Source organism: Setaria viridis, chromosome 7, assembly GCF_005286985.2.
Source record: "Setaria viridis chromosome 7, Setaria_viridis_v4.0, whole genome shotgun sequence".
Taxonomy (NCBI): Eukaryota; Viridiplantae; Streptophyta; class Magnoliopsida; order Poales; family Poaceae; genus Setaria; species Setaria viridis.
In genome coordinates, this window is record NC_048269.2 from 21,324,455 (window position 1) to 21,343,059 (window position 18,605).

The 18,605-nt window shown below is 47.9% G+C and overlaps 2 protein-coding genes across 2 annotated transcripts; both read right to left on the bottom strand.

Moving 5' to 3' along the window:
• Positions 1-196: 196 nt before the first annotated feature.
• LOC117865746 (probable long-chain-alcohol O-fatty-acyltransferase 4) lies at positions 197-6,050 on the bottom strand. Its single transcript, XM_034749990.2, has one exon. It carries the CDS (start codon positions 1,452-1,454, stop codon positions 426-428), a length of 1,029 nt encoding a protein of 342 aa, XP_034605881.1. The 5' UTR covers positions 1,455-6,050; the 3' UTR covers positions 197-425.
• Positions 6,051-11,914: 5,864 nt separating this feature from the next.
• On the bottom strand, positions 11,915-18,454 carry LOC117864098 (CRM-domain containing factor CFM2, chloroplastic). Its single transcript, XM_034748102.2, has 12 exons — positions 17,037-18,454; positions 15,781-16,570; positions 15,562-15,692; positions 14,925-15,224; positions 14,695-14,848; positions 13,728-14,020; positions 13,512-13,643; positions 13,295-13,417; positions 13,092-13,199; positions 12,823-13,021; positions 12,613-12,743; positions 11,915-12,535 (listed from the first exon to the last, which is right to left on the bottom strand). Exons 1-12 carry the CDS (start codon positions 17,655-17,657, stop codon positions 12,344-12,346), a joined length of 3,174 nt encoding a protein of 1,057 aa, XP_034603993.1. The 5' UTR covers positions 17,658-18,454; the 3' UTR covers positions 11,915-12,343.
• Positions 18,455-18,605: the final 151 nt, after the last annotated feature.

The window sequence follows — 18,605 nt, forward strand, 5'->3', positions numbered from 1 at the left end:
CGCCCTAGCAGCAGCCGATGATCTATCGACTGAAACCGGATAGAAATTGCAAACTATGCTGAACATAGCCTGACCAGATTCAAGCATACGCTGGAAAAGGATTGCTTTCGAGTTTCGAGTATTCATTACTGAACCTTGTCAACGCTGAATCGACACTGCTCTAAAAAAAAACGCTGAATCGACACTGCAAACAGTATTAGGAATCAACGACTGTAATCTCTGAATCTTGCTGAATCTTGTCATTCTGATTTCTGAATCGACACTGCGAACACTACCGTAAGTATTTATTACTGAACCTTGTCATTCTGATTTCTGAATCTTGCTATACACGATACGCCAGTCTCACTAAACCGCGTATCAGCACGTTGCTCTCAATTATGCAATCTCTGACTCTGCAGGCAACCAAATTGGATTACACGGTTCAATCAAGTCAACTGTGCCGCCGCGGCCAGATTCCGGGCAGCCCGCTCCAAGAACGCCAGCATCCCCTCGCACTCGGCGACGATGGCCTTGTCCAGCCCGCTCCGGATCACGGGCGCGAAGAAGAGCCACGACCCCGTCCCCACCACGAACGCCAGCGTGAGCGCCGTCGCCACGGGGCGCGGCAGCCGCCGCCGCGGCCCCAGCCGCGCCGCGCACCACCGCTCGGCGACCGCGCACGCGCCGTGCAGCGCGAAGAACGCGGTCACCTCCCCGGTCCCGACCTCCAGCGTGATGTAGTAGAACATGACCTCGTGCATGGCCCCGGACACGAGGAACGCCGCGAGCACGCCCGCGGCGGGGCCGAGGCGGGCGCGCACGGGGCGGTACACGCAGGGCCGGAGCACGCCGGGGACCATGAGGTTCCACCGGCCGCCCCAGAAGTCGCGGAGGGAGGAGGCGAGGTAGGGTCGGTCGAACTGCGGCTCCAGCTCCGCGCCCAGCAGCGCGCGGGCGAGCGCCGCCGCGGAGGCGAGGAAGAGCTCCAGCATCAGGTACACGTGCGCGCCGTCGAACGCGGGCACGGCGCACGCGGGCATCCGGGATCTGTAGCACCGGGCGGAGACGAGCGCCGCGAAGAGCGCCGCCTTGGCCGTGTAGGACAGCAGGAATCCTGAAGGGAGGGAGCGGGACGGCGGCTGCTGGCGCTGCTGCCTGTCGTCGCGGACCTTGATGGGCAGCGCGGCGCACGCGACGAAGCGGACGAGCGGGAGGGCGGGGTGGAGCGGCCCGTGGCCGGCGGCGAGGAGGAGGAGCTTGAAGGCGCAGAGCCAGACGAGGAAGAAGGCGGAGACGGTGCGGAGGTGGATGGAGGAGAAGGCGAAGGGGAGGATGGGGAGGAAGAGGAGCACCGGGAGGAGCGCCGCGAGGCGGGGGATTCCGGGGGCCAGGCGCGAGGTGGCGAGCCGCGCGTAGGACAGGGCCCCGGCCACGGCGGCCGAGACCACGGCGAGGGCCGCTAGCTCGGACGCCATGCCTGCCTGACTGCCTTGCCGGCTAGCCGTCGTCCGTTGACCAATGACCACGGCGGGCAAAGACCGATCGAGATCCGGATGAGGTCGCGTGATGTCGATCGAACTGGCGATGGAATATATTAGTAGAAATGGCGATCGCAAGGAAGAATTGAAAATGCATCCTGCGCCACGCAGGTTGGGTTAAGAATTGGGGATGAAAAGAAAGAAAAGGGTTTCGTATGCATGTGTAACCGTCGTGTCTTCTCCACTCTCGTGCCGTGCGATTGCCGTCCAGTTGTCGAGCTTGAGCATCGCAACGAAGATGATGCCAGCGCCCGGTGGTGGCAACCCGCAGTGCTGGCACTAGCAGCATCGCGGAGATCGGTCGGTGCGCCGCGAGGCGGGGGGTCCCGGGGGCCAGGCACGAGGTGGCGAGCCGCGAGGCGGGGGGTCCCGTATGCATCTGTAACCGTCGACCGTCGTGTCTTCTCCACCCTCGTGCCGTGTGATTGCCGTCCAGGTCCGGTTGTCGAGCTTGAGCATGACAATGACGACGCCAGTGGCCAGTGCCCAGTGGAGTGGACGTTGGTGGCAACCCGGCAGCATGGCAGAGCTCGGTGCCAGCAATGGCGGTAATGTACATGATGATAATGCTGAAGCTACAACCGGGCTTCCAATTAAGCCAAATATGTGTGCCGGAACGGACAGGGTTGAACCTGATTTTCTCTGATTGACCCTTTTTCTGAATGGTGGATTGGCAGCCGGAGCTTTCAGAAAGTTCCAATGGGGAATTCCCTGTCAGAATGTTGTATATATTTGCTACAAGTCTGCAACTATGGAAGTGTTCTAACTGGTTGTGACTTGTGAGTGACAAGGTGCTCTCACACGGTGGGAGCGGGAGCAACTCGGCAGCCGGCAGCCGCCGATCAGCACGAGTACGAGCAGGCGAGCACCCGTGCGGGGCCGGCGGGGCCGGCGGCGACACGCGCGATGCACCATGGTATGGGCCGCAGTTTAAGAGGCACAAGGAGTGTCGCGCCTTGGTCGGCCTCGGCCCGGTTCGCTTGTGGCGCGGACTGGCGGTGCGACGACCTCTCCTATCGCCCGCCGATCGCACGCACGGTCAGCTTGAGGCCGTGAGTCCGTGACCGCACGCATATCGCATCGGCTCGGTCGCGTGCGACGCCGTGGCTAGCTTCCTGCGAAGGGGGACTAGAGGAGGAGTCGCCGTCGCTGTTACCGGGCCGCTGCGCCAGTCGCACGACACGAGACGCGGTGATCGCGCGGGTGGGGTGGATCAGCGACGAGCTCGTGGGATCTCCCCAACGACGCCACGCTAGGGTCCGCCTGACGCTCGAACCCAGCGACACCTCGCCGGCCCGGGGAACCAGCACAGGCCGGGCTGTGCATGGCGCCGGCCCCGTTGAAAACGAAGGCGCATACGGCCTACGGCCGGCGCCGCGGTTGGCACGCCCGCCAGCGTCCGGTACGTTACGTAGGCGCGTACGGCGCGGAGCCGGAGACGATTTGCTCGTGTGAACGCGCGGCCATCCTCGTCGTTCCTCCCGGATGCGACGCAAGTACCTGAAGAACAACGACGGATTAGCGACCGGCCTGCGTGGCAGGGTCCATCTACATTCCCCGTGCAATTAAGCACGGCGAAAGCGTTGCCCCACCGGCCGGCCGGCCGGCTCCTCGCCGGTCGTCGGCCGGAGCTGCTGGCAGGCGTACGTACAGGATCCACGTCATTTGTTACAGTAGGCCACGCGTTTGGTAGGCGCGGTAGGACGGAGCAAACAGCAAAGGCCCCCCTTGAAAGCGAGGAATAATTCCGAATTCCTTTCTTCATTTATGGATCTACCCCGACCTGACGGCCCTGGTGATGGCGATCTTGCTCGGATCAGGGTTCAGGGATGGTCACGCCCGCGACTTCCATGATGGCCCGAGGTCGGTCCATGCTCCCATCGGCGTAAATGCTCACCCGATTACGAGCAGCGCTGTGCAGGGAACGGTCGACTACTCGCTGGCACGTACGGTCGAAACATGGGCTCCCTATACTGATCCATAGCAGCGTACGTATATCTGAAAAACTAGACCAGCACGGTTTTTTTTTTTAAAAAAAGTCATTATAGAACGAGAACGAACGAGCTCAATGTACGATTCAGAGAGGTAAATCTGTACAAATAGAACTAAACGAAGATCGTGCATGGCTAATCTCTATGACAATTGACAAATTAAGTTGGCTTCGCAACATCGTCTCCTCGATCATGCACTATCAGCTGTTCGTAACAAGACGTACATATCCATCTGGGACTAGGATGAGCAAGAGGATTTACAAACACACGAAGATAATGCGCCTTATCCTCATACCCCCTATGCCAATGAAATTTCCACTATAAAGTTTCAAAGTAAAGCAAACTTACTGTTGGCCCGTACCTCTCTGGGTGAAAGAACCCAATATTTTGAAGCTCAATATACTCCATCTCATTCCAGCTTGCATCTACTCAATAGTATTAACTTAAATGCAAATATCTCTTCCAACATTTTTAAAGTAAACCTTTGAGAACGACATGGCTAGATTTGTCTTAAAAAGCTTTCAAATTAGTATAAACATTACTATATTTTGCATATATAGGCTTCATGCCATTCATCATTTGTCAAAGATAATTTCGCTCAACTAATAAACAACAATTACTAGCTAGGGAGCTAGTGCTATGCACCAAAAACATCCTAACTAACTCAAAGTTCAAACATATTCCTTAACTACTAGTAGGAATATAACAGATAGAACTTATTTAAGTTTTTGATAACTACTTTGCAAGCAAGTCGTCTAATTTATTGTGCTACGCTGTTACTCCATGTCTCCAGCATTGACAGATATACATGTACTACTAACTGGTAATGAAGTTCGATAGATGAGTTCGTTCATCTATAAAACAAAAGTTGTGCTCCCTCCGTCCCAAAATACTATTGGTTTTGATTTTAGCTTTTCTAGATACATAACATTTGCTATGTATTTAGACATAATATATATCTAAATGTATATCAAATCTATGTACCTAGAAAACCCAAAACAAATAGTAATCATGGACGGAGGGAGTATATTCCTAGCCGTACGTTAGATACAGTTCTCCCATGCAAGATGCAACCAATGAAGCCGAATGTTTTAATCAAATGTAGAATGCAACAAACTTAGAAATGCCATTAATTAACAAGATCCCATGTATAAGACAATTAGAATATTGTAGTATAAGATTTGTAATCGAGGTTTATAACATATACACGAAGAGACAAAATGAAAATGTGATGTTTTGCTGACCTAATTCACAATTTATTTGTTAAATAGTTACAGATTGATATAATTTTCCAAATGAACCTTTGTGTATTACCAAGAATGCAAAGCATCTAGGTAGAACCAGACCATGCTTATCTCTACTAGGTAATATATTTTCAGCCATTAAATATCTTTACGTCCTATCCTAAAAGTAAAATTACATACTCCTCATTTGGAGTAGTTAGTAGAAAAAACTATGTTAATATATAATAACAACTAAGTTGATTCCTCATTTGGATTTTCTCCGTCTAGCAACAAATAAGTCACAACCCAGTGATGTTTTCACTACAAACTTAAAAACAATTAATATCCATTATTTAAACTTAATAATATAAGAGGGTATCGATAACCCAAGTATTCAACTATAAGGCCCGTAGAGAGAACTTTTTCCCCCAGAAAACACTGGTGGACACAAGTATTTGAGAATGCATATGAGTGGATAGTAATGCAATGACAAATGATCGATTCTGTTTTCAGCAGTAAACTAGCTATTTCATTCCCTGTCATAGCGCGGATTTCAGTCCTCGCATTGGGAGTTGTTGCAATGCCATTGCATTGGAAAAGAAAGACATGCATGTGAAGCTAGAAGGACTGCCTCAGCTAACTGCTGGCCGATACGTTATCATGACATGCTAGTAGGGGCTAGCTCTTGCTTTGGCAGCAGCTGCACCTCTCACAGATATGCAAAGCTGGGGCAGTCAAAGGATCTTGTTTAGCAGGCCTGGTCTTACTTATGCCCGTGATTTGTGAATACGGTTGGGCTCTAATTTGTCGCATAGAGTAGCATGTAATGAACAGCGCTCCTTTTTTTCTCACAAATAAAAGATATGAGTATATGTAAAAAAGTAAGGTAAAGCTAAACTTACAAGTTCTTATTAGAGAAGCATCTATAACAAGAAGATATCAAAGATATATATGGATCGAAGCTAGAAGATGCACATATATTTCATGTCGTTCATCTCCTGCTACTATGTGACATGTTATCTCTCTAGACAGACGGTTGGATATATTCAGATCATCAGTCAATCAAGATACACGTATGCATCAAAACTAATCATCGAAGTTCTTTAACTAGAGTTAATAGCTCAAAGAGGAGAAATAATCCACATAACCAATAATGAAATATTACATGAATAGAACTTCAAAATAAAGACCGAAAGAAATCAATCAAGATAAACGAATCTTGTTTGCACAAACCATATGTAGAAGGCAGAATAGGAACAGGTAGGAGTAACAGATATAGCATAGCATGACATACTCTCGCACAAGTACGTAGATCCTAGCTGGAAAGAAGACGGATTTCGGACCAAGACGCTTGATTCCCCAAAGCCATGGCGCAGCGTACAAAAGAAGCTGAAGGGAGAGGAGCTAGTCTGCTGGAGGAAGAAGACGAAGGAGCCAGGAGAACTGCACCGATCTGATGATGGCCTCTTGACTCACATGAGAGGAGTACAAGAGCAGATCAACCACGCCATCATCATGCACCATGCATCTCTCTCCCTCTCGCTTTCTGTCACCTCCCCATCTCTCTCCTCCTCCGCGGCCCCCTCGCACGCCGCCGCCCTTCTCTCTCCGCCCCCGCTTTTCTCATCGACTATAGCTTCTCCGGCCTCTTCCTCTTGGAGGTAGGTGGAGGCGACTCTTGAGGTGCGGTGTGGCAATCATGGCGGCCGAGGGCCCGAGGAGCTTGCTGGGGCAGCATGATTGCATCTTGGAAGTAGTAGGGGGAGGAGAGGCTGCAGAGGCTCCTCGCATCACATGGTGTGGCATGATGGAGGCACACATCTCGCTAGCAGCCGCAAACATCTCCCTTGGTTTATTGGGCTCGCTCGATCGGCCTCGCTGATCTTCTTTCTAGGGGGTCTCCTCCCCCTTCCTCCTATAATGTGATGGTGACGGCAGTGGATTGTGATGGGGTTTGGCCAATCTAGCTCCAAGGCTAGCTAGGGCATTTCTAATGCAAAACAGCAGTGAGGAACCTATATAATATTGGTACTCTTACCGGTGATTTTTACTCTTACAGCGCGTCCCTTCTCTGGACAGTCACGTGGCACGGTGTCGTCCACATATTATCATCAGCAAAAATATCACGCATGGATAAAAAACTAGCGCAACATTCTTATCTGCACGAAGATTCCTTCCACCGCACCCGAATCTCGTTTTGCAAGTGCAACCTCATCCTCTCCCCTTGCTGCTTCTGCTTTATGCTCCCTGCTCTGCTCCCTATCGATGCCAGTGCTCGAGACGGCGAGATCGGCGGTGGAGGCTGATGCTGGCCCGCTTCCCCTTGTACGGCTCCGCTTCCTGCTGCTCTGTCGGACAGTGCCCTCCTCCTCTCTGTCCCTCCCGCTGGCCCACTCCCCCAGGCTACTCTGCTTCCTGCTGCTCTGCTCAGCCGTGCCCTCCTCCTCTCCGTCCCTCGTGCCTCGCCGACGCGGGGGCTCCTCCCCAGCCTGCTCCACTTCCTGCTGCTCTACCCGACCGCGCCCTCCTCCTCTCCGTCCCTCCCGCTGGCCATGGTGCCTCGCCGTCGCGAGGGCTCCTCCCCAACCTGCTCTGCTTCCTGCTGCTCTGCCCAGCAGCGCCCCCTCCTCTCCCTCCCTCCCACTGATAGGGGGTAGCGCTCCAAGGGCCTTGTCGAGGTGACGGAGAGGATGGAGAAGAAGAGATCAAGGCTGACACGCTGCAGCTGAGCATCATCGTGCACGTCGGCACTAGCAGCAGCCGCAGCAGGATCTTCAGCACTGATGGCCATAGGAGCTTAGATCTGAAGATAGCCCCCGACTGCCATGTTGCAATAGGTATCTCACGATGTTGCAGTAGGGATTCTTGGATGTTGCAAACGCTGTAGATGCGCACGGGTGTTGCGGATGAACGTATCGTCTGATGTTGCACGATTGATTTTCTGAGATGTTTCGATGTTGCAATAGTTGGCTTTTGTTGTTTCATCTGTCAATTTTTCATGTTGCAATATTTCTTCCCGTACGAGCTCAACCCCAACTCAACATATGATGATTTTTTGGAAATGTTGCATGAAACATGTGTTCAATGTTGCGGTGGGAATTTTTCCTCATGAATATTATGTTTACATTGAACTATTTTTTTCACATCTTTTTCATGTTGCAACCATAGATTTTCGATGTTGCAGCTATTTTGTTTTGATGTTGCAACGGAATGTCGGATAATTAGTGGTATTTATTATGATACTACTATAGCCGTTAGATTTAAAACGGATGGTGATGCATGCATCCGACGGGAGTTGCTCCCGCCGGACGTTCGAGCGCTAGCAAGGCCGTTTTTACTTTATTTGTCTCTAAAAACTGGAATATATTAGCAAAGAACTGTAAATTAAAGAAATAAATAACTTCTAAAAGTTACAATACTTTTAAACAGGTACTTTCCTTTCTCATCCCTTTTACCAAAAAAGAATTAAATAGATTTACACATAATTAAAAGGGTATTGTAGTAATTTTTCACTATTTTTGTGGTACTTCTCTTTCGATACTTCATTGTACTTCCTTTGTTTCCACCATTCGATTTCGCCGGATGGACGGCTGTTATTTTTTTCAAGCACTCTAAAATTTCTCATAAAACAAAGGGCATATATGTGAAGTAATTTGAAACTCAGGGATGGAGTAATCATATTTACTCTTGCAATTTGAACAGTGCAAATATATTTTATGAACGCTCATATCGTAAATTAGTCTTTATTAAGTGTGAGAAAAATCAGTAATGCTTCCGTGGGAAATGTTAAATGAGGACAAATGTCTTGATTCAATAAATTTTGTCATAAATTTGTGATTTTGATTAAAAATTCTACGTGTACTCTGATCTACAAAACACTAGGAATGTATTTTACATTTAAATTTTCTGGTTTAGTCTTTTACATGCATGTTTCAACGTGCCGAGGTATATGAATTACAAGCAAAGCTATATCTTGGAGCGACAAGATCAAAAGCACTGACATGATCATTTTTTATAAAAAAGGTACAAAAGTCAAAAAGGAAAAAAATCAGCCAAAGTTAACTGACCGCTTTTTGTTTGAGAATAAACTACACTGGTGGCGCTAGGGGAGCACAGAAAGAAGGGGTAGGTGGGGTTTCTATTTGGTTGGTGGTTGGTTCTCAAAAATGTCTTCCCACCGCTGATCTACCGCGAATTTGGTGGTGCGAAATGCATCTACTACATTAATTTTCTTCAGTCAAGTTAATCAGTCAATGTTGTTTATGATACTATACTCATTTCGTTTCATTTAAGTTATTTGATTTAGGATAAAACTAAAATGATCTACGATTTGAAGTAGAGCGAGTATATTTTATTATATCAAAACGTCAGAAGAATAAGTACATATGCTACTCCTTACATTTCAAAATAACTTATGCGTCGTATGCTATTCTTCATAAGCTTGCAGAAACTTGACCTTGATCGGTGCTTCAAAGAAAAGAAAAGAAAATCTTTCCAAGCAAGATGCAACTGCATGCATCATTGGTTTCTGTGGTGAAATGCATTTCTCTTGTAAGCACACAGGCTATACGTCACATGTGACATGGCTAGCTGATGTGCGCCCTCCATGTTGCTCCTTCCAGATTGCAGGCCGGGCAGGCACTGCCAGCGCTGCATGTTGTGCATGGATGCTTACCGCCTTTTTGGTGATGGGGAATCATGGGAAAGGTGCGCGATGCATGCACTGTGCACTGACCGGAATGTCATGGAGTCATGGTCCGCGCACCGATCTATCAAGCGTCCACTGAACGTGCCATGGTGCAGAGATCTCGCCAAGATCTCCGAGCTATGAAATAGTGCAGCCCCTTCAAAAGATCTGGAACCTCCAACTGCTGCTATGATCAACATCTACCCTAGGCTATACTATCCAGCCGCAAGAGAGTCCATGAAAGCATTTTCATTGTGCAAAATTTGCTTTTCCAAAAGCCCGTACTGAAAAGCAGATTCTACTTACACTTCATTCTTGGTTTCTGTAGTTTAATCGCACAGCTTTTGGTTAATCTGTGAAAAAGCTGTGAAATAAGCTGCGCAAAACTGAAGTGTAGGATGTTCATCAAGGCTACTGCGCTACTACAATGTTTTCCTTCCCAGGTCAGGAATTTCACCAAGAACAATGTAGCACCGACTTTTACCGGAACAATCTCATATGTAAAACCTACTTTTATCCAAATGCGAGGCCACCAGATCACCATCTTACCAAAAGAAATAAATGGCGCATGATTGGTCTGATGAGTCCCTTTTACTCTCCAGAGCAGAAACGAGCAAGGGGAGAGACGCTGCAGATCCATGGTGCCAGCCAGCGGGGTGTCCCCCGAAGCGAAAACAGGCGATTCGCATGGGCTCGTGGCCCGGTCACCTGTAATTCTGGGGATGTCCCAGGAGCATTCATTTTCATGTGCCCGGCTGATGACGGATTGTCTTGTGCTGGCTATCATGATGCCCCATATATGTCGAGCGGCATGATAAGCCGGCAAGGAGGGGAGGAGATCGCGCGCAAGGAATAAGTTGGTGGGCGCACGGCGCACGGGCATCCGATGCAGCTCCTGGTAGCTCCCACTGCCTGCCTTGCACGGACCCATCTGGAATAGACTCGCCACTGTCTACTTGCCTAGCCTGGTGGCTGTGCCCTGGTCCGGAAAAACTGAACTCGTTGCACCATCTAGGAATCTCACAGAAACTATGAAAAGAATGATGGTTGCCATCTGCAATGTTTCGGGTTTCAGTAGATTGACCCGTTTATAGGTTTGCATAGATGCTTGTTACCTAGGGGCTGTTTGGATATCACCGCTAAAGTTTAGCCCCTGTCATATCAGATGTTTGGATACTAATTAGGAGTATTAAATATAGGCTAATTACAAAACTAATTGCACAGATGGAGTCTAATTCACGAGACGAATCTATCAAATCTAATTAGTCCATGATTTGACAATGTGGTGCTACATGAACCATTTGTTAATGATGGATTAATTAGGTTTAATAGATTCATCTCGCGAATTAGCCTATAAATTCTGCAATTAGTTTTATAATTAGCTCATGTTTAATCCTCCTAATTAGCATCCGAACCTCTGATGTAATGTGACACTGTTAATATCCAAACACTCCTTAGAGAGAGCATCTAGTTTTCGGACATGGTAGACCATCTGTTTGATGATGAACGCATCATGTGCTGAATCTGATCATCACTGTACACGCGTTGGTTTTGTTGGGAGGCCTCACTCACGTCAGCCACTATCATGCAGTGTAGGCCTGTAGGGCATGGTTTGCGGGTGCGGTGGATTGAGATTGTCAGATTGATTCCCTTTGAACCAACTGAACCAGAGACACGCCAAACAAAGCATATGCAGCCCAGGGTGCAGTCTTTTTAGAAGCTTTACCTTTCTTTTTCGTGGCGCCCCCGGTCTGCATGTCCCAGGCAAGGCAAAAGCGATTTCGATACAACAACAACGACAACTTGCGTTCGCACCAGGCTGAACGCCAAAAGGCATCCCTTTGTCCTCTTGCAGGGGCAAACTGGCAAAGCGGCAGCGTCAGGTACTCAGGTTTGGGGGAAAACAAAGAGAGCCCAAAGCCGTGCCCCTCGTCTTTCTTCTTCTTTTCAGGGCAGCAAGATACGGCTTTATACACGTACCGCACCACAACAGCCGCATCTAGCACGTACTAGTATATTCACGACATCGATTCTTTCTTTCGTACGACAGATTGCTATAATAAAATGCCGAGAGCAGAGACCGGTTCAGGGTAGCTGTGCAAGCCTGCAACGAAGTGAGAGCTCAACCCCAAACAATGGCAGTTTGCGAGGACAAACCTCTCGTACCTTCACAAAAAGAAGCGCAGGATTTCAGCGCACGGTGTGGCAAAATTTGCTACTAGTCGCATAGGCAGGAGGAGATCTGGTAGTGGCAACTGGAACCTTGGTGTCGTCAGTGCCGAAACAAATCGACAGGTCATGTAGCACCACTGTTCTTGCCCGCCTGCGGTCTGGAGTCTGCACGCTGCAATGGCCAGGCCAGGGCAAACGGATGGATGGATGGATGGCTGATGCGAGCAAAGGTGCTGCCCTCAGTGGGATTCCTGCGGACATCACCGTTGCAGCAGGTCTTTTGCCAGATTCCAGCAGACGGGCGGCACTACCTTGTGCCGGATGTTAACAGCTAACGAGTTTCTGAGGCATTAGGTTTACAGGTTACAGGAAAATTTACTCAGGTCGTTCTAATATCTACAGGGAAGAAGATAAGACACTACAGCTAAAACATGCCCATGTCTGCGTTCTTATCTGCACAACACGGAAGAGCCTCGAATGGATAATAATTGGATGTAATGGCCCAGGAAAACGAAGAGAAAGGAAAGATGCGCAGCCGCCAACAATTGCGACGGCGACAAAGAAATGCATCGACACTTCGACAGCATGGCACAACTACGTCAGCAAGCAGTTCTTCCACACGTTGCTCTTACGCAGCTTCAGTTCTTCGCTGCATACATGCGCTCTATATGTGTATGATCCACTAATCCACCGGCAAAAATAGTACGATTCCTCCGTAGCACATGATCAGTGGGGAGGTTATCCGGGATCCAGCTATCCTGACTCGCCAGGGAGCAATCCACACTCTAACCTGATGGCCTCCAGGAGCTGAGGCGATATCACCTCCTTTTCTTCTCCATCTGCACTATTTTCCATTGAGCTTTTCTGGGCCACTTCTGCTCCCCAACCTCTGTACAAGATCACTTTGTTCGTTTCTCGTGACACTAGAACCGATCCTGTCGCCTCCTGTTTCCATTGGACATCAAAGAAGCTCAGATGAATTCAGGGTATTCAGGATCTATTCCATGTTACAACTTACATACCTCCAGTTCTGATATCAGTTGCTGGATTGGAGTCCCATCAGCTCTGTTCTTAATATTCACAATAGCAAGAGGGTGCTTCTTGAAGTGTGTTTTTATTGTTTTTGCAACCCCCGTGATGACATTATTCCTCCCTAAGACATAAATCAGATGCTTAGCGAAGCAGTTAAAAGTTAGTGCAGACAATAGCTCGGATAAGATCAAGAAAGATACCTATGGAAAGTACTGGTTTTTTCTTCATTTTGAGCGCTTGCTTCCTTAGCATAAGCCTTTCTTGATTTGTGAGTGGTGTTGCTCTCAGAGGCAAGAGAGGATCAGATTCCAGATCAAATTTTGATGCATCCACATCTTTTGAATCTCCTTCACTATGACTATCTGGATTGAATGTCACAGTAGAGCCATACTGGTTTTGCTGCAACATTAGTTAATCGGCATCAGCAGGGAACAACAAATGCATATGGTGGGAAAGCAGACAAACTTACATGTCTGTTCAGACCATTGAATGAAACAGTGCTAGATCTCCCAGTCAGGCATGGTGGACTTACGGTCACAGAGGGACCATCTCCAGGCTTGTTGAGACAGACTTTGCTCTGTAAATACAGTGCAGTAGCCACATTAGCTCAGATAAACTGATTGTAAAGGACCAAACTATAATGTATGGATTCCATAAGGGAGGACAAATGACCTGCATATCATTGTCATCAAAAGGAGCTCCAGACTTTGTTAAATTTAAGGTACCATCCATCTCAACTGAAGTGCACTCCTCAACCTCTGGTTCTGAACTCATGGGAGCAAGTTCAGGCACTTCCTTGACCATTTATATGGAAATAAAACAAATAATCAGGCATTTATGGAATACACTGAGTGGCAATTGAATTACATTCAAGTTTGAATATGTTTACTTCGTTTTTCTGCTGTAGTGTACCGGAGTTGACACTAGGATCATGAATGGCATTGTAATAGTAGCTAGAATTCATCTGGTCCCTCAAGTAGTCAATATTCTTTGACAGATTAAGCACATGAAGCTTCAGGGACTACAATGAACAAGATAAATTATTAAGAATACCAAGGATGCCAGCACAAGAAAATCATAACAAAACAATGGATATAAGACGCACCTTACAACGTTGGTTTTCCATGGAACGCTTCAAAGCATCCCTTTTAGTCAACAAAGTTTCTGGCCTGAGAGTTGATGGCCTCTGGTAGTTCTTTCCTCGATATACTATAATAGCATGCCCTTTGCTCACTTTTTCCACTGCCACCAAAATACCACCACTCTCTGCCTCTAGAGTTCGAGCAGCATATTCAACATCTTTAAGGCTGTGTTCTTTACAGATAATCTTGACAAGTTCTCGATACTTCCAATGAAGATGCATGTTTTCAATAGTTCCATCAAAAACTCCTCTCCTCCCTGCAAATCAATTAAAAGGTGATTTAAAGACCGAAAAATGGAAATAAATGTAAAGCATAAGTGAGCGAGAAAGACATTCCATGGAGAAACTACAGGGATCTTTCCATTGCCCTAGCTACACAATATAACCTTTCCCTAAAGATAATCTCTGTATTACATGCCCAGACTTGACATTAACTAAGTGGAACCAGGATGTAAGATGTGTTCCTAAACCAGTTATGCATCTTATTAGGTGCCTTGGCAGGGATAATGCTATTATCCTTGCAACAGGTTGTGTCCCTCCTCCCTCTAGCTCTGTTTGGATGGGGTGAGTGAATTGCTATTGCAGATAAAGTGACAACAGACAAATTGTGATGTATAGGGTTGTATTGAAACAGAAGTTTCCCAGGTGATTCACAGGAGATAAAAGAATAGTTCCAAATTTGTGTGCTTCAAGCAACAAAAAATCACATAGGACCCACCCTGTCAATGTCAGAACTGAGAAATGATCAGAAAGTATTGGAATTGTTGTATCCACAAACTCATTATAGTTCTAGATATAAAGATTTAATACTGTTTTTCAATCAGCTAATCTAGTTAAAGCTAAGATAGGGGCAACCTAATTGTTCGGTATGTAGAGAGTGGAAATTGTATTTTATAAACAATGTTCAGAAATTATCGAGGAGAATACCCACCTAGCAGCAGAAATGGTTTCATCTTCAATCCAACTTTCCTCAACATGTACCTCTCATCTTCCGTGATGACCTCTCTAGTGTCAGCTTTTGAAGGCTGAGATGCATTTTCTAGTTCTTCAAGAAGTTTTTCAGCCTTCTCTTTCTCTGCTATGGCCTGAAAAATATTTGTATATATGTTTAGTCAGACAGCAGACATAAAAGAAAAACAAATATGATAGCTGAAAGCATACCTGAGATAATCTAGTCTCCACATTCTGGGCCACAGTATTAAGAGATTCTGCTCTATTCTCTGAGACAGAAGTTACCTCTTCATGAATTTGTACAGAGACATCACTTGATACCTTCAGTACAGAAGCATCCTGAGCAAGCGTGCTTTCTTCAGCGTTAGGCTTGGTCTTGTAGATTGTAGAACTGCCCCACTTTCTGCGCTTTTCTATTGCCAGAGAAACAGCAGGGGGGAGGAAATCTTTCCCTCTGTAGAATACAATGGACTCCTTATCCCTTGATAATAGGGTTCCACCTGTCAATCCCTGCAACATTTTAAAAAAAATGGGACTTACCATTCTGATTTTGGGAATGGATAATCTAAGTACAATGAAAAAATAATGAAAGCCGGAAGTTCCATATAGATTTGGATAACACCAGATACTAGCATGTATTTTGCCTGATTTCTGATCATATACAGAGGCAATGAACAAGTGTACAAAAAGCAAGTAAGAAGCATACACGACACTTTACATCTCCAAATCTGATGATATATGGCAAGAAACTGAAACTCTGCCACTTCTACCAGAACAATCCAGGAGCACACAAAAAATGTACTGTATGACTGGGCATTGAGCAATGAATTCATTAGTACCTACCTACCTTCAATTCTTCAGTGACGAGCTCACTATCAGTGTTGTGAGCATCTCTCTTGATTGCAATCTTTGCTACCTCGCATCTTTCCCATAGCTTGATCATGGATGCAGCCAACCCTTGAAGGTTACTGCTTCTTCCTGGAAAGTGGACACCACAAAACTAAAACCAGCAATCCTTATCAATATTGTCAAAGGAAGTGGAAAAGAGCAAAGTACCAAACATTACCAAGTGCATAGTGGAAGGGCAAGGGATGAGCTAGTCTCCTAAGGATAGTCATTTCCCTGTCTGTTAGCTTAGGCGGAACACCTGAAGGAAGAAGGCGAAAAGGCCTACGGTATCCTGGCACAATAGCTGGTAATAAATCTGCATCCACTGGAAGGGGATCATACCCCCACCAACCAGAAAACCTTGGGCCCAACCCATCCAGTAATCTATCTGCTTCCTCTGCAAGTTTGACCTCCCCAGGCAACTGTAATCGGAACTTATTTGGAGAACCAACACCAGCCACTAAGGATGATCGATCTCTAGGACCAACTTTACCGAGATGATCAGCATGAGTTTTTACGTGCAATCTTGCATGCTGTTGATTTGGAGCTCCAGCTCTCAAGTCCAAATTGCCCCCGAGTGTATCAAAAACAAGCCGTTTGGTAGATAATATCGGATGAGCTGTATCTTTCTCTCTGCTTAAGCTCTGTTTCAAATATCCTATATTATTATTCTTTCCCTCTCCTGTACTCCTCTGTTCTGCACAAGCTATAACAGGATTCTCGCTACTCTCATGACTGCTATCATGATGAAAACTAGTCTCATCCTCCTCCGCACTGTTACTCAGCGCCTCTGATTCTACACCAGGATCTTCATCCTCATCCCCAGAGCTGCTCTGCTCTGATGATTCTTCGTCAAGAAAACCACCCATCCTTTCTCTGTAATGGAAGTAAGGATACTTATAGTTGGTTCCTCTATATAATATGATGGTGCTCCCAGATCTCCAAATGACTAAACCTCCAGTTTTCCTCTATCACCAAAAAGAAACAGAGCATGTTGAACTGTCAAATGCAAGCCGAGATAGTTGGTTCCAACTATACACTATTTCTCTCCTATGTCTCATTTGTCAAATGGAACTTGAAATGAAAACTACTTCAATGAAGCAATACTTTTCTGAATGCCTAAATTGCTAATACACTACACCCTGATCATATGTGTTCAAATTTCAAAGTCATCAACCCAGTATTTTAACCAGATATTCTGCTCATTTCTTTTCACTGATAGCTTCACACCAAGAGTGTGTGATCATATACTAAGAGCTCAATTGTGCTATCAACTCGGGAAACGAAACTAACAGTGGTGTTCAGGCGTTTGACATAAACAAGCATCATTATATCAAGCAACAACCTAATTTACTAAGCCTGTTGCCCAGGACAACACAATGTTGTACTTGGACATGCACAGCCAGAAGAACAAACATCACAGGGAGCACTCACCTCGAGAATCTCGTGCGTGCGCCTCATGTTCATAGCCCAGACATCCTCGAACCTGATCTTCACGACCTCAGCGTTCCGCCACCGCTCGTGTATCCCGTTCACGATCCCCTCCGTGATGCCCGCCTTTCCCACCTTGAGCCTCTTCCTCACCCTGATCCCGATCCCCTGCAGCCGCCGGAGCTCGTCCCGCGGCAGCGCGAGCTCCGCCGCGGACGGCGGCATCGAAGAAGACCCCGGCGCATCCCTCCCGCGCCCCCTCCCCCGCCGCCGCGTCGCGGAGCCGGCCTCTCCGTCGGCCGTGGCCCAGCTCGGGTCGAGGGTGGAGCCGACGCGGTGGCGCGGGAGCTGGGCCGGGGTGGGCACGAAGATCTCACCGGCCGATGGGGCATCCCCGCTCGTGACCGGCGCCGGAGCGGGGGCCTCGGAACCGGTCTCGAGGTAGCCGAGGCTGCGGAGCTTGTCAGAGATGCGGCGGAGCGCGGACTTGCCGAGGAGCTCCGGCGAGGGGGACGCGGAGGCGGAGGCGATGACAGGTTGGAGGCGGGCGCGGGGCTTGGAGGCGGAGGTGGAGGGGAGGGAGAGGAGAAGAGGGGAAGGGTGCGGGGAGAAGGAGAGGAGCATTTGTTTGCGTGGGAATGGTGGGGTGGGAGTGGAGGGAGAAGACGGGGTTTAACTGAGGAGCCGTGGCGAGATGGAGGATAAGGCGTCGAGAGGAGGGAGATGGAGGGAGGAAGGGGGTGACCGGTGCCTCGAGATGCGTGTTGGTGAATGTTGGTGTCTTCGTGAGCTTGTGTGCGTACCCGATGAAAAAAAACAGAGAGTTCGTGGCGTACAGCACGAAAGAAAAAAAGTCATTTGCGTATAGAAAAGACTGTGTTCAAGGCCTTGCCGCGGGGGTTTTAAATGCCTGTTTCAAAAATCAAAATTGTGGATTCTTGTCATATCTCATGTCTTTGACACTCTGTCAATTTTATTGTAGTATATACTTTTATATCTCATTGCTTTGACATCTTGTTAACTTGACTACACGATGCATCTTATTTCTAAGATACGGTATAGGCCCTGTTTGGAAGGAAGGGGCTAAAATTTAGCCATGGCTAAAGTTTAGCCTCCTCAAATGGGGGGCTAAACTTTAGCATTTTGATTGTCAAAAGACTCTTTTACCCTTATTTACCTCCTCTCCTTTACCCCCTCCTCTCCTTCTTCCTTTACCCCGCGTGTGGTGGCGGTGTTGGACCAGGATCTGCAACCCGATGCCAGCATCGTCGATGGCGTCTCACTTTCGCCGGTGCCGCCCATGGTCTAGGCGCCCTTCCTGGTGGCGAGTACTAGTATCGTTGGCGCCTTAGTGGTCGTAGCCTTCGCCTGCCATGCCGCCGCCTCCGCTCGCAGCCATGCAACATGGAACGCGCCACCGGAGGAGAAGGTGGCCAGGGAGGAGGAGGGGCCGCTGGCGGGGAAGGGAGTGCTCTAGGCGTGCGCTCCATGTCCCGGGGGCCGACGACATCGGCGGGGGCAGGTAGGAGGAGGGGAAGAGCGGTGGCGACAAGGATGGGGAGCGAGGATCCG

Coding starts and splice junctions, on each gene's coding strand:
- LOC117865746 (XM_034749990.2), bottom strand. CDS start 1,454: ATGGCGTCCGAGCTAGCGGCCCTCGCCGTGGTCTCGGCCGCCGTGGCC.
- LOC117864098 (XM_034748102.2), bottom strand. CDS start 17,657: ATGCTCCTCTCCTTCTCCCCGCACCCTTCCCCTCTTCTCCTCTCCCTC. Junction 15,693..15,780: donor GCCCTTCCACTATGCACTTG/GTAATGTTTGGT, acceptor TCCACTTTCCAG/GAAGAAGCAGTAACCTTCAA. Junction 12,744..12,822: donor AAAACCAGTACTTTCCATAG/GTATCTTTCTTG, acceptor TTTATGTCTTAG/GGAGGAATAATGTCATCACG.